The 15,411-nt window shown below is 40.3% G+C and overlaps 1 protein-coding gene across 7 annotated transcripts in view; it reads left to right on the forward strand.

The window, feature by feature from the left end:
- ablim3 (actin binding LIM protein family, member 3) overlaps positions 1–13,810 on the forward strand; it is a 71,742-nt gene extending 57,932 nt beyond the window's left edge. For 2 of the 7 annotated variants that reach the window (XM_036127420.1, XM_036127422.1), the window contains 11 exons: positions 1,788–1,883; positions 2,183–2,233; positions 6,717–6,851; positions 7,014–7,084; positions 7,294–7,462; positions 8,755–8,784; positions 9,120–9,175; positions 9,307–9,373; positions 9,477–9,487; positions 9,588–9,668; positions 12,034–13,810. In XM_036127420.1, coding sequence (XP_035983313.1) covers positions 1,788–1,883; positions 2,183–2,233; positions 6,717–6,851; positions 7,014–7,084; positions 7,294–7,462; positions 8,755–8,784; positions 9,120–9,175; positions 9,307–9,373; positions 9,477–9,487; positions 9,588–9,668; positions 12,034–12,147 — 881 coding nt within the window. In that variant the 3' untranslated portion in view covers positions 12,148–13,810. The remainder of the gene's footprint in view (positions 1–1,787; positions 1,884–2,182; positions 2,234–6,716; positions 6,852–7,013; positions 7,085–7,293; positions 7,463–8,754; positions 8,785–9,119; positions 9,176–9,306; positions 9,374–9,476; positions 9,488–9,587; positions 9,669–12,033) is intronic. The other 5 variants (XM_012851782.3, XM_012851787.3, XM_036127421.1 and 2 more) reach the window with 4 other exon arrangements.
- The last annotated feature ends 1,601 nt before the right edge of the window (positions 13,811–15,411 follow it).

Genomic DNA, 15,411 nt, shown 5'->3' on the forward strand with positions numbered 1-15,411 from the left:
GTTAAGAATTGGCTATCAGAAAGCATGAAGGATAACAGTCACATGACTAGCTTAGGATCTCGCCTCTACCGCAGTCAATGTGTGGGTTGTGCCTCTTCAACCAGGAGACACCCAGGATTTCCAGGGAACTGAGGATCCTTAAATAAATTAACTCTTGGTGGTCTACACCAACAACTAATTTGACAGGAACTGTCTCTTGGGTTATTGGATGTGCTAAGTAACCATCAATCACTCAAACATCTTGTTTCTTGGAGGTTGGTTGTGACTCAATGTTAAGAGCATTGGTTAGTTCAATGCCCATGAATTCAGGGTCAGCCTCCGAACCGACAAAGAAAGACCATTAGCCAGAATTTGTCAGAGGATATGTCATCTTCTGAATCAGTAGGAGCCTCTCTCCTCCTACTGAGCCTGGCCTTTTAACAGGCACTGCTGTAGCTGACAACCCCCTCTTTCACAATAAAAGCAAAACCCTTTCTTAAACCTACACTCTCTTTCTTGTGGTGTTAGGTGGGTCTGACCAATCTCCATAGGTTCCACAGAATCTGTTAAAGGGGTTGGGGTCACAGGGAATTGCGTAGCGGAACAGTAATGCGATCCCGTCCCATATTCGTTGGGGTTCAAAGTGGACTCCTTCTCCAGCCTTTGTTTATGAAGACTCTGTCTACATCCAGGTTCTTGGGAGCATCATGGGCGGTGAGCTTGTATTTAATATCCACGTTGAGACCCTGATGAAATGCGTCACATAATGCCTCACCTTTCCAATTGCTCTCAGCAGAAAGAGTGTGGTAACCTATTATAGTTTCAGTGAGTCTCCACCTGCTTCAACACACCCCAAGATGCCTCCCTCCCAGATAAAATGGGGTCAATAAATCTGAGATCTTTGACAACATCCTTAGATGTAGTTGGCAAACAGGCAGTTATCATTATAACAAAGGCAAATGTTGTCATACTTAGACGTTAAGGCAATAATTGGTTGTCAGAAGCTGAAGTGGAGGTCAGTGTCCGGATATGAAATAGGTAGTAGAGATCCATCATGGGCAAGGCAAGGAAAGAGTAATCTAAGGACATTAACTTCCTTCATAACTAGGAGACAAACGAAAACAGGGAAAGAATGCTGGATTTCTATGACTGGGGAGAACTTTGTAATGCAACGTACAGGTGAGACAGAGAGACAATCAGGTATAGCCCAGGTGGGATGAGGAAAGCTGTTTAGACCACAGAGAGTAGGCGGGTAAGACATGGTGACATGAAAACATAAATAAAACACAAATATGGCATGGCAAAAACATGAATCATAAAGAGATCCCTATAAAATACATTGATGTTTGTGGTTGGAAACTGATAAAACAAGAAAAATTCAAGGTTATGAATATTTTTTAAGGCACTGTGTGGTTGTTAATACGTGCTCCTTATTTGCATAACTTTTCCATCAACAGGCCTATTCAGTAGTTACAAAAGACCTAAATAAGGTTACTAAGAACAGTATAGCTTCACCTCCTTAGGGCAGAATGTTGCTATACTTGTTTGGCTGCTTCATCTGCTGGATTTGCTCCTTTGCAGACATTTCATGTTACTCTTACACTTGTGCAGTGAAACTGTCAGTCGTGCAATTGGGAAAACTATTCCATAAACAGCCCAAATGGTCTTTTACATTACACAAGTGGAAAAGTTATTCTGGTTCATTTGCTAATGTTAACAAAAATCAGAGCACATTTCATTTGCATGTGTCAACACCTTTTGCTCATGCTCATGTCTCCTTTACTCTGATTGGCTGTGGCTGGCTGCAGGCTCTGAGAGTGGCAGGAGTTCCCCCTATTATGGCCAAGAGGGGCGATCAAGCACACCCACCACAAACCAGCCCCCTAAACATTTTCATGTTCCAGGTAGGCCTTCACATCTCCCCCACTGTAGCTTCCACCGGCCTCGACTTTTGTTCTGTTTTCGAGCGGAACCCATCAGCCGCAGTTTTCTAATGCCGAATTATTCTGAAAGTGTATGTTTTGCGGGTGCTAAAACATGACTCAGTTGTGTTTCTTTACAGCACAACTCTACTTTCTTACCCCCCCCCCCCTCCCCCCCTCCCTCTGTCATCTGTCCCATAACCCCAGCAGAAATTCACAGCCTCTCCCTTTATTTTCTCTTCCACGTTTCACCTCTTTTCGTCTCCTGTTTCTCTCCTCAGCCACAGGGGATCCCAACATCTACCGGAAGCCGCCCATTTATAAGAGAACCGGTACAGTTCAGTTAGCCTCGCCTCGGCCTGCCCCCGTCCTATCAGTTTAGTCGTGCCATGGTCATGCTCTCCAGCTTCCCTGACGGCTCCTCGGCATAATCATCATCCAGTATTTCCCTGCTTTGCAGCGAGAAAATCAAAACATGCAAAGGCGCTTGCTGAGTTTATTTGAGAACAAGGGGAAAAAAAGAGCAGTGAGATCATTTGCATTTGTGTCAGTAGCTAAATGTGGAAGACTGGCGATTCATGTGCATGCCAAAAAGCCTTACCAACCCGCTGCCGCACACAGTCCATGACAGGTTCTTGACAAGGAAGTTGAAGCGGGGAATGGCCATGAATGAAGGGAGGGTTTGCTCAGGCATGACAACTAGTTAAGTGCGCAGCCCTCTGAGAAAAGGATAGAGCAAAGCAGGAAACTGAAAACTGCATTATAACAGCAACTTGTTTTTGCTGCTGAGATAGTATGCTTTAGAGTGCATTTGTTGCGTCTCCCAGCTGAAAGCGACGTTGGCCGTCCTTAACTGTGCATTTGTGTTGTCGTCTATCCAACTGGCACAGAGGCACAGTTAACGCAAGATGCTTTTTAGCCATTTTTCACAAATCATTAAACTCAAACGCTATTCAGCCATCTGTATAACATGCTTCAGTGCATAATCAAAAGATTCGCAGTCCTCTCGTCACACTGCACTCCAAAAAGGCTTTTCAGCTGAGAGTCATAAGATCCGTCGACTAGTTTATCTCATTCCTTGTCGTGCATGCTCGTCTGTGCCGTGTGGGTTATCCAGTGTGTCGACCCGTGTGTGGACGATCTGTGCCTTCTAATTTTCTCAGCTTAAAAGATTGTTTCATCACTGGTCAAGATGTTTCCATGTAAAGAAACCCTTTTTTTATGTTTGATCCCTTACTGCTTGAATTTATTTACAATTGTAAACTACCTTATTTGTTCAGCTGTCAAGCACATGATGTATTTACCAGATGTTATTTCAGATACGACACATACAGTAGATATAAATGTATATTTTAGGTGTGTGTAAATCGGAGCAATTAGGCATAATTTGACCTAACACTGACTCATAGATGGCAGAAAAAAGCTTCTAATCCAATCTTTTGAATTAATTGATTGTGCATCACTGTGAAACAGGAAGCAGCGTGCTCTAGAAAAGTGTTCATGATTGGACGTTTCAAGATTTTGCCACATAAAAAGCACACCTTGAAATGTGTGTTAGATCAACACAGAGTAGGGCTTAATTGTAAAATGGAAGGAAAATTGAGTATATTCATTAAAATCTTAAAACATTGGAATGCATTTGTATTCAGACCTCTGAGCCAATGCTTTGTAGAGCCCCCTATCACTACAGTGGCTGCTGCAAGTTTTGTGCAGCTCTGCATTTCTGCAGTCTTAGTCTTTTGTCCATTCTTCTTGCCACATATTCCCTAATGGAATTTGGTCTAGACTTTGTAAGAGCCTTTCTAAAACATGAATAGGCTTCAATCTAAACCGCTGCATTGTCGCTCTGACTGACTCTGTTCATAGTTGCTTTCTTGCTGGAAGGGGAACTTCTGCCTCCAGCCTCTAACAGTTTAGCGCCACGTGTTTAGCTCCATCCATGTTTCCGTCGGCTATTACGATCTTTTTTTTCGTCCCTGCTGAGGAATTCTGCAAGCACCGTATATTTATGGTGGAAAAGTTGCGTGCAAGTTGACTTGTAGTGTTTCTGCGACACATCTATGCAGCTCCTCCAGAGTTACCATAGCCAACCTTGGGATACATATATATATATATATATATATATATATATATATATATATATATATATATATATATATATATATATATATATATATATATATATATATATATATATATATATACAACTTTAGCCTTCTTGCTTCCTTTTCTTCATGAGGCTGTTTGTATATTAATGTCCTCTAACAAATCTCTGAGGGCTTGACAGAAAAGCTATATTTATACTGAGATTAAAGTACAAACAGGGTCGGCTTAGTAATGGGATGGCTTCTGAAGTCAGTCGGTGCAATTTATCAAGAGGTATAAAACTAAATTTGGCTTAACACATGCACGCCTCACTTTCCGGATTAATGTTTGTGAAAACAGTGGTGAACTACGTACCCTTTTCCTTCCACTTCATAATGAGCTACTAATCGGTGTTGGTGTATCAAATAAAATCCCAATAAAAGAACATTTGAGGTTGTAGTGGGACAAAATGTGAAAAGTTCATGATGGAAGGAACACTTTTTCAAGGAGTAGTATGCTGCCCATAGAAAGATTACAGAGGTTTAGGCGTTGAAATCTGACAATTAACTCACATCCTCGGCCCCGATTATCTTATATGCCCTCCTTAACTGCTGTTCATGATTTCTACTTTAGCTTCAGATGTAAATCTTGAACTAAATTTTCTTTCTTTTTTTTTCTTTTTTTTTTTTTTGAAGTCAAGGCCAGTAATGAATGAATCATTGAGCTAGTTTGCTTCACATGAAAAAGCTCAGTATGGAGAGATCTCTCCGGCTTTGTAATCGTCCTAGCAAAGCTGTCACATTCTCACATCTCCCTCAGGAATGCTCCAATAATGTTTCCCTATTCTTTTTGCCTTCTTTTTCTTCATTGCATCCAATCACTTTTTATGCACTTCCCTCCACCCGCTGCTCCACTTTACGCGGTGACCTTGCCACTGTAAGTACCCCCCCCCCCTCCTCCTCTCGCTGTTTAACTCGGTCTCAGTGGATGGATGGTTTTTATGTGTGCCTCTCTCTGTCGTCGTGTGCGTTAGCGTTTAGTTGAGCTGAACGTACTGAATGTGTGTCGTGAGGAAGAGCGTGGCGTTGTTTGTCACGTGCAAAGGTGTTCGATGGATTATAGATCCGGGCTGGTATGGCTAATGGCTGGCAGGGATGAAGAGTGATCTATGTGACATTACAGTGCATGTGTTATCTGCCATTTACATCCATCGACTGTGCTGGAGCGCAGAGCGGCATCGGTGTCATGGTGGTTCTAATGCTTGTAAAAAGGTCCAGGTGCCTCAGGCTAAGATGTAACCGAACCCACTTTAATCCAAGTTATTTTCCTGCCGTTGGCTGAAAATATTGATCTTCACTGACAGAGAGCAGTGGATATGATGACCGGGAATATGTGGTGCAAAGGTGCACATTTTTGCATCATTGCAGCTCATATAGCATTAAAAATGCTATTGGACTCCTAGTCTTAAAATTGCACAAACAAATGCATTCATGCACAAATGCCCTTGCACAATCCAATCTGTACATAAATAATGTCTCTTTTTTGTTACGTTTCAATTGTTTGTATACTGTATATTTAAAATCTACTGTTTACTTCTAAATCTCTGCCGCACCTAAAACTGTAATTTAACTTCTACTGCGATTTACAAAAGCTGTACGAAACGAAATTTCGTTCTGTACGCACTTTGTGCATACCGAATGACAAATAAAGTTGTCTAAGTCTAAGTCTAAGTCTAACAACGTATATCTGTGTCATATTTATCACAAGTTTACCCTGGTTCACTAGAAGGAGCCGTTTAAAAGTGGTTTACATTAGAATGCTCGAAAAACCTGTTTAGACTTAGAGCAAGTTGCTCAGATGAATATAACTTTGTCTTTAATGCAGACAGTTCTCGCGGCTCCGTATGCTGCCGGTACAGGGAAAACAGCCAGTCTTATTGGCACCCCTGGTAAAAATGTGCAAAGCGCTTCATTTTGCAGAAGCATAATCTCACTCTCAAAAGTTTGAAAAATAATCGGTCTTTAATTTAGATACATGTATGCAGTATGGAAACAATGTTACATTTTCTATTTACAAAGTCGCCGGTACCACCCAAATTGGAAAGCCTAAAAAAGTAATATACTGTAAGTTGCAAAACAGTTTTTTTTTAAGTTTATTTGTAGTTGTTTTTTAAAACTGTCATAATGTCCTTAACTGTTATTCAGTAATTAGTGACTTATTGTATCCCTCTAACACAGTTAGAGCACCATTTGGTTGAGCTGCTGCTCACTAGACCGAAAGGCTTTTCTGTCTATATGGTCACAAATGGAAGGTGCAGGGTAGGCCAACCACGAAAAGGACTTTAACTGCAACCGTGTTCATTGGTCAGTTGAGACTAAGATTCAATCTTTCAGGTTAAAAAAAAATCCTTTTGGGTGTGACACAAAGCAAAGTGTAAATATGTGGAAGAGGACATCATGGCAGTTGTTAAGTACTGCAGAGGATCTGTGAGCCTGTGGGCTTTGTATATTAGTATATTATACAAGTGTTTATGTATAACCAAAGGTTAGATCTTACTGAAAATTGCAATGAGAGATTGCCCCATTGCTTTTCATCACAATGTTTATCGTCACAGTCCCGCAAGGCAGATACCGTTATCAATGATCACAGCGTTTGATGGTATTTAGTGTTAGATTTTTAGTTACACACATAATTCTCTCTTTACCTCTTTCTTTCTTTTCTTTTTCGCAGACAATCATATGGAAACAGCCACTAAAAGCAGAACAAGTGAGGATATCCTCCGATCCTCCAGCCTGTCCACCTACTCTCCAGAGCCATATACGCAGTCAGAGTCAGACTATTACCCATACACCAGCTCCCCGAGAGGTAAGGAACGTTGTCGATTAAAAGGGGAGTTAGGTGCTTTTTATCTGCTTGCTTATTTGTTTTTGTCTTCTTCACTCGCTCACGTTGTTGTAGCTGTGTTTCTTTACTCTGAGCTCTGTTTTTCATGCGAGGGAAATCTCTTTCATGCCGTTTTTCTTGCAGCCTATTGGGCGCCAAGGCGACGCTTCTCGACGGGAGGAGATGAAGAGAGTTGGAGTCAGGGTCTTCAAAGAGTAAGAGCATCACTATTTTCTATCTCCCTTTCTTCAGAAACAGATTAAAGTGACAGTTCTTCTCTGTAAGGAACAAAAAAGAGCATTTTTATTGCACCAAAAGTCACTTTTTCTACCTTTGCAGGCCACAGAGTTAAAAGTCCTCCTTGCCTTCTCGTTTCCTCCTGCTCCTTTCCCCCCCTCCGCTTCTCGGCTCTCTTTCTTTTAAGATTGGGAGTGGCATCGGACGGATGATCCTCAAGGAGGAGATGAAAGCGAGATCTGGTTCCTATGACAACGACCCCTGGGGCAGCGCAAGGAATTCTCGTTGCGGGAGCAAGGAAACACTGAACACGACAGGCTACGGCACAACGGCCTACAACAACACCATCAACGGCTGTAAGACATGACGGGTTTGAGTAGCTTGATGGCTTCTTTAAAAAAAAAAAAAAAACATTTTGACAGCCACGTGACTGGAGAGCGGCTGAGCCACAAGTGAAACACGGGGCTGTTTATGTGGAGCAAAGTAAAATCGCACAATGACTGCATTGTTTGCTAATATGAAGAAGTATTCTAGAGACAGTCGTGGCGAGAAAGCTGTGCTCATCCCCCCTGGGCGTTAGAGTAAAAACGCTGGTCTCGTCTGGAAGAGATTTGCAAAGGATGTCAGAGTGGTACCTGATTTTTACTGTTACGAACTCTAGCTTTTGTCACAGGTGGTTTTTTCCAGCTGCGTGGAATTACCGCTAGGCTGTCCTCACCAAAGAGCGCTTTTTTTGTTGGTTCTCTGAGCTACTTCACTTAGACAACATTTTAAATGACTTCCTCCTCCTTACATGATTAATCATCATATAAACAAAAACATTTAAGGACAAAAATTCAAGCAACTTTCATCTTTGTGCATTCTTCACTGCATTTTGCGTCAGTACTCATGTTTTGGGCTACTTGTGTAACATATTCCCTTTTGAGCAACTTATGTCGCATTTTTTCCTCGCGCTTTTTAAATTTTTTCTGGATTTTGTCATGAAAATGACTTTTATTAAAACGGTTGTGAGCTACAAGAGCTAAATGGAAAATAAATTCACTAAAATGATGATCTATACCCCCTTAAAATATTCACTGATGGGAGATCTGTAGCAGTTTCTTTTTAGATTCCAACCCAGGCTTCAGGGATTCTTCTTTCTTTCTTATTTTGGCTTCTCACATTCTGACACCAAAGCCTTTCCTCACTCTGTCCCGCCGTTTCACACAAGCACATTTGCTCTCCGTGGACTACTCTTTCCATACTCTATTTTTGTGTTTATCGCGCCGTCTTGTTTTCACAGCTGCCATCTCATTTCCTGTTTTATTTATGGGCACTAAGATCTCTCATTAAAGCCTTTTCCCCTTTCGGGAGGGAACCTCGCTGAACGGAGCGCGGTTAACCAAACCAGCGGCAGCAAAAAGATGCCGAGGTCGAAAAAAAAATGTTCAGGGATTTATACATTTATTGTGCATGCATGTGTGTGTTCTTTCCATTACTCAATGAATTCCTAACAAGCTTCATTTCATGGAAAAAGAGACATTTTCTGATCCTCTGACTAAAGAGACACTTTTCATGCCTACACTCATTCTGTTAGGGTTTGGGGTTTATTTTATTATTTTGGAATAGCTAGCATATAATGTAATTATGTGATTTCTTTATCCCACAGCACCAAGATCTCAGTACAGCACTGACAGTGGTGAGTTTATATTCGTCCTGTCAAAATCTCTTCAGTAACTACAAAACTCTGCTGTGACATATTGAAAAGGTGCTTGTGTTCTCTTCATTGCTCTGTATAAAGTGCATTTATCTTTTAGCTGTTTGGCTTATCTTAGGTCATAAATAATGTGTTCGTAGTGCATCATCCAAGCCTCAGATCTACCGTCTGAAATGTGGTTATTTTTGTATTGGTGTTGACTGCCATCTCCTGGCCTCATCCAGTATTTTTTATATGTGCGACACAATATAAATGTGTCTGTTTTTGTTAATTAATTCTGTATTTTTTTTTACTATTTATTTATTTATTTTTTTTAGATTTTGGTTGCAAGTCAGCATCGCTACCAGGATATGGGCGCAATGGTATTCAGCGGGTGAGATCACAGTGTACTATAAACTTAATTTTCCGAATGTCACCCTTTTACATTAATGAGGCGTTTTTTCATAGGTATTCCCCAAAGCAATTACTTTTCTTAATCACAATTTTCCTTCCTTGCACCTGCAGCCTCAGAGCGCAGATTGCTACCAGTATCAGTATGACGCCGGCAGCGAGGTCAACTGGGGAAGTCGAGGTAATTTTAATTGGACTTTCTTACGCCTACCCTTTTGTTAGATTGGCTCAATTAACCCAATCTCACAAAGCTCTTCTATTTAACTATTTCTTTTTCCTTTCAGCTGAATATAAGGTAAAGTTTGATTTTTTTTCGATTTTCTTCCATAAATACAAACATTATTTGCCCAAATGCCTGAAAATGTAAAAGCAGGAGTGCCTCTCCTTCCCTGCAGGTTTATCCATATGAATCACTCATTGTCACCACCAGGGGGCGGAATAAGCTGCCTAAAGACGTTGACAGAGCGAGGCTGGAAGTAAGTAACGCATGGAAGATGAAGCTGAGCCAGTAGAACCCAAATGAACAGTTTAAAGCCTGCAGGAAAATTAACTGACTGATCTGTAATGCATTTGTCCCTGGATTTGTGTTTTATTTTTACACTTGGCGAGGGATAGTGCCCTTTTTGAATGTTAAATAACCAAAATGATTGACACCCTTTAAACTTTTTCACATTTTATCACATAGCAACCACATAAAAGTATGTGTTTAATTGGAATTGTATTTGATTAAACTAAACAAATAATCCATAATTTTGGAAAGAATAGATCTGTAAAAGAAAAAAATCTTCAGATTTGATGAAGAGCATCTGTGAACATACATTTTTATAATAATAATAATAATAATAATAATAATAATAATAATAATAATAATAATAATCTTTATTTGTCATTGTAACATCCAGTGAAATTAGTTTTTTGTATTTAAGGCATCCCTTAGGGAGCATTTGGCTACCACTGTGTGCCACCCAAGGAGCATTCTGGGTCTAGGGACCCAGAGTGGTATATGGGATTTAAACAGATTTGGGAAATTGCTGACCTAATTAAAGTGCTCATTAAAAAAAACAAAAAATATCAGGGAATGTGCACCCTTTCAAGGATGCAAGTGTCTTACTGTAACAAGACCTCCATTCCCTCCTAAAATCGTGTTTCAGATTCCTAATTGAATTTGCATGTGAACTTTGACTGAGCTTTTCTAAAACACGCTTTGACCCAATCCACTTCATGGTGTTTTCACTTCATGTCTAGGGTTGTTGTCCTGCTGGACGGTGAACCTTTGTTCCAGTCAATTGCAGGCTCTTGCAGGTTTTCATCCTCCATTGCCCAGCATTTAGCTCCATTCATCCTCCCATCAATTCTGACCAGCTTCCTTGTCGTTTCTGAAGACAATCGTTCCCCCATCACTATGTCTGATGGGGGGTTGTGTGTTCAAGGTGCAGTGTTAGTTTTCTCCAGAAATAGTGGCATGTATGCCAAAAACACAACATTTTCTTTTTCGTAGTTGATGTATGTCCGCATGGCAAGCTCCGATTAGGTTTCCTTCCAACAAAATCTTAATTCTTACCATTCCTCCTTAACGGACAAACTTGTGAAGTTATACAGATTCTCCCAGCTGTGCTCTGGATATCGGTACTTCCTCCCAAAGGGACACTTCTCTGATAAATACCCTTTTCTTATCGATTTAAGTTGCATGACCACATCTCTGTAGGATAAATGTTTCATAAACTTAAAAAGGTATATAGCCAGGTTATATGCCTATACCAAAAAGACCAAAATCCAGTAGATTATGATACAATAAGGCTATATACTCCAGTCCATCCAGATAGTGTTTTGACAGTCCTTTCAAAGCCTGAATAAAACCCCAGCAATGGGCGCGATGAGCTGACATATACAGACGTGGCACCATCTACCGGCAGTACCGCAGAACTATCAGAAAGCCAGATGGTCGCCATTAACACAGCTACTAAATAGGTCCCGACCGAGCTGATGCCTCGCGGAAAACCGACCGCTTGGCGTGTTCGACGACCAACCCGACCCACTCCTATTTCAAGTTCCAGTGAGTCTTCCCATGAGCCTCCTTCCACAAAACCCAGGAAAATTACAGCTTTGGCTTGTTGGCAAATTGTACGCGTGCACAGTGACATAACCCTGGTCACATAATGTTGTAATAGTAAATATACACAGAAAATACTATAGTTACTAATAAACTGAGCAAAAACAAAGCTTAAAAGACAAAAATAACTGAAAAATACTACACCAGCAGGACATAATCTTTCAGAAAAACGTTGTATGCAACCAGAGTGAGTTACTAGCGTATACATTTTAAAAAATGTTAAATAACGTGAACAAGCTGCTCTACCCTTCTTCACGTGTCTGTTTCCTTAGATCTTCATGAGTCTGTTTACTAACTAACGATCTCTAAAAAACCCTTTGGGGCTTCTTAGAACAGCTGTATTTTACTGGGATTACGTCACTCACCAATGAATTTCTAATGAGGAGGTCTTCTGAAGGCAGTTGGTGGCACAGGATCTTATTTAGGGGCGTTAGGAGGTTAACTGAGTACATATGCACATCATCCATGTAAGATTTGTATTGGCCAAACATTTCTAGAATCATGTCCCTTTTTGCATCCGCTTCACAACCACTTTTCTGTTGGTCTAATTTATAAAATCCCTGTAATATACATTAAAGTCTGTGGTTACTACTTGACAAAATCCTGAAAAAGTTCAAGGGGGTGCGATCACTTGTTCAAGGCATGGCATATAGATTGCAGTTTAGATGTAGCCTGTTAAATATGCAAGGAATTACAGATGCCAAACAGTGATTTTGTTTCTGCTGTGCCAGCGTCACCTGTCCCCAGAGGAGTTTGGCCAAGTGTTCGGCATGACCGTGGAGGATTTCGACCGGTTGGCTCTGTGGAAGAGGAACGAGCTGAAGAAACAGGCTCGGCTGTTCTAGTCAAAGCTGGACGTGTGCTAAATGACTGCCACGAGCGGAGCCGGACACTGACTGTAGATGGGACCATGAGACAGACAGACTTCTTCTCAGTTCCACTGCCACGTCCGAGAGCCTGCTTTTGGATCTCCTCACGTGACAAACTGAATTCTGTTCACAGCAGCGTGGACGTTTGGGATACTGGTAGAATGGCCACAGAGGCATCGTCCAGAGATGGACTGGTACATGTTTGCCATTACAGCTGTGGCTGTGTGCTAGAGTGAAATGTAAGCAATAGAGACTGTCATGCTGTAGTGTTGTGTTTTTTTTTTTCAAGCTGTGACAGTGCTCCCCATGCAGACACAGGACCGTGTCTGTGACCAGAGCTGCAGTACTAAAACATGATGGGGAGATTTTGGCTTTGCCTTACTTGGTATGTTCTTTTAGTTATGACCGTGCCGCACCAGCAATCTGAAGGAGTAGAATGTAGTTACAGTATATCATTTATGACACTTTATATCTGTGGGGAATGATTCAAAGGATGAGTGAGTGTGAGCAGACACGATGTCGCTTCATTTTGGTTCAGGGTGCATTTTCTTAATATGTTAACCTTTTTTGATTTTTCACATGAAACAGAAGTTCTTCAGTTGACTTTTTTACAGAAAAAAGAATAAAAAAATACACCTGCAGGTGGGCCAAACCAGTTTCTGTGACCTGCTTTGAGTTGTGTGAAACTAAAAACCAGCATGGGGATGGAAATCGTTAGCTTAGAAGAGTACTTCTGTGCGATGCTGGTTGAATAACTAAAGGTCACCAATAGTTTTAGCTCACTGTGCAGATGTGTGGGAACCGACGAATGTGCAATTTCTGAGAGTCGGCGCAAGCCCCATTTCCAGAAAAGTTTGCCGTTTTCATACTTCTAATGGAAATATTTCCGTTAGTTTTTTTAAACCGTAATTAAAAACACAAATACAAAGGGAATATTCCTCAGCATCTTTATTTTTGATGGTCTAAAGGGCCAAAATGAAGATAAAAAGTATTGTTCTTCAAAATAAAATCAATATATGTGATTGGTTGAATAAAACTGTAATAAAGGCATTAAATAACATGAAGAACAACAAAGGGGCTTAGGTATAAATAAATGTGGCAACTCATCAAAGTTGAAACTTAAATTTAAAGTTAAATTTGAACAAAAACAGGAATTTAAAAGGAGAGGTAGCAAATTTATAGGGTACCTGTTGCCCCCTATAGGCTCTTCTTGGTGGTGCAACTGTTCTTAATTTCTAAAACTAGCAAAACTAGACCGCAAATTGTTCACTTTGTACTTGTGCCTCTTTATTACTGATTTAAACAAAAGCTATGTTTTTGTCTTTTATGAAATCATAAACTATTCTGGAATTGAAGTTTGTGTTCACAAGGAACAACTCTGTCCTCCCGTTATTTACTCATTGTAATAGAATGATAACCATAGTTTAGGTTGCATTGTTTCTACATTTAAACTCACCACTGTTTATATTGTTTTAGAGGGATAATCCACTAATTTTGTAGCTCCAGAGATTATATTCCCACACCAGGAAGCACTCAGCAAGGTATTTTCCCAAACAAAGACCCAGGGTTGGTAAAAACTTTTTTTGAATACCTTTTTTTTATGATTTTGACACTAAAATTAAACTGCAACTCAAAACAAGTCTCTGTTCTTTCATTAATAACACACTATTTTCTGATGCCTGTGAAATTTTGCTAATTAGATTCAGCAAAGTGAAAAATTTATTATTTAATCAAATGATCATCAAAATTAATCCAAAAATTTATCCAAAAACAACATATATAGAACAGTGTTGATTTCCATGTTGCCTCAAGTTGCTGTAACTGTAATTTCTTACTATTTTCTATATTATATCATGTTTCTTTGGGGGTTAAAAAATATAAGACTTGCAGAAATTCTACAAAACATTACTTCTTATGGCTGACATGGCAACAGGATACACTGTGAGGAAGAAAACAGCTCAGGAGGCAGTGAGATGCTTTTCCCATTGTTCTGGTGAAACATTGTGAAATTTTACTTTGAGACATTATTTTCTAGAAATGTTTAAAGACTACAGTGACCCCATCAGGACTACTGGGAATTCCTTTATGACAGTGGCCACACATTAATGCTTATCGGTTTTCTTGAATATACTGTTCATATAATGAAGAACATTGTTTATTTGACTCCATTTAAGTATTTTCAAGAAAACAAGAAAGGACATTTTTAACACATTTGTCCACAAAAAAATACAAACTTTTCTCAACTTCCATATTGTGACAGAAGACAATGTGAATTGGAGCGTTGACACAAAATCAAATGTTCATTTGAATACAGCTTGCTACAGAGGTGACCTTTTCAGAAGGACAGGGGAGTCTATTATAGACCACGTCTATTCTTAATTATTATGGTTAAAGTTGTGTAAGAAAATCTATTTGATTATGAATAGAGACTAGCTAGCTTATCTAGATAATTAACCTCCACAACCCCGTTCCTCCACCATTTGGAGGAGGTAGGAGTAGGGGAGGAGGGATGAGATACAGCTGACTGGGCGTATTGAAAGAGCCAGCAGCTTCAGGCAACCTGAATTTAGTAGAGTAACACAGACCAGAACAGCGTTTAATTGCCAAGTTGCTACTAAGACTTTGGTTCCACTTTGCTCTCAGTGTACACATCTTAAGAACAATATACAAAAAAGGCATATAAGAATATTTTTCTTGTAAAAATTAATACATTTTTCAAAATACAAAAAGGCATATCCTTGATGGAGGGAAGCTCAGCCATTACAATCTTCTCTGCAGACCTAATTGTTGTTTGCAGTCTAGACCTGTCCCGTTTTGAGGATGAGCCAAACCACACAGTGATGGATGAACACAACAGACTGAATAATAGCAGTCTAGAAGATGACCATTACCTCGGGGAAGGTTGTACTTCTTGAGTTGTTGCAGGAAGTACAGTCTCTGTACAGTCTCTCTTAAGTAATTTCCCCCTGGGATGATTAAAGTAAGTCTGAGTCGGAGTCTCTGCTGGGCCTTCTTCCGAAGCCAGAGGAGAGTCAGAGTCGGGGCTGTTCTCCAGAAATCTACCATCATCTCCACTGTCTTGAGTAGGTGAGGCTCCTAGTGGTTTTAACCGCACCAGTAGATCAGCCAACCCACCTCCTGTCTGAATACAGACTCACTGCCATCCCGGATTAAATCTATGAAAGTGGTGTCGTCCACAGACTTCAGGAGTTTCATAGGCTGGTCTGTTGAGGCGCAGTC

The sequence above is a fragment of the Fundulus heteroclitus genome, chromosome 23, assembly GCF_011125445.2.
Source record: "Fundulus heteroclitus isolate FHET01 chromosome 23, MU-UCD_Fhet_4.1, whole genome shotgun sequence".
Lineage (NCBI taxonomy): Eukaryota > Metazoa > Chordata > Actinopteri > Cyprinodontiformes > Fundulidae > Fundulus > Fundulus heteroclitus.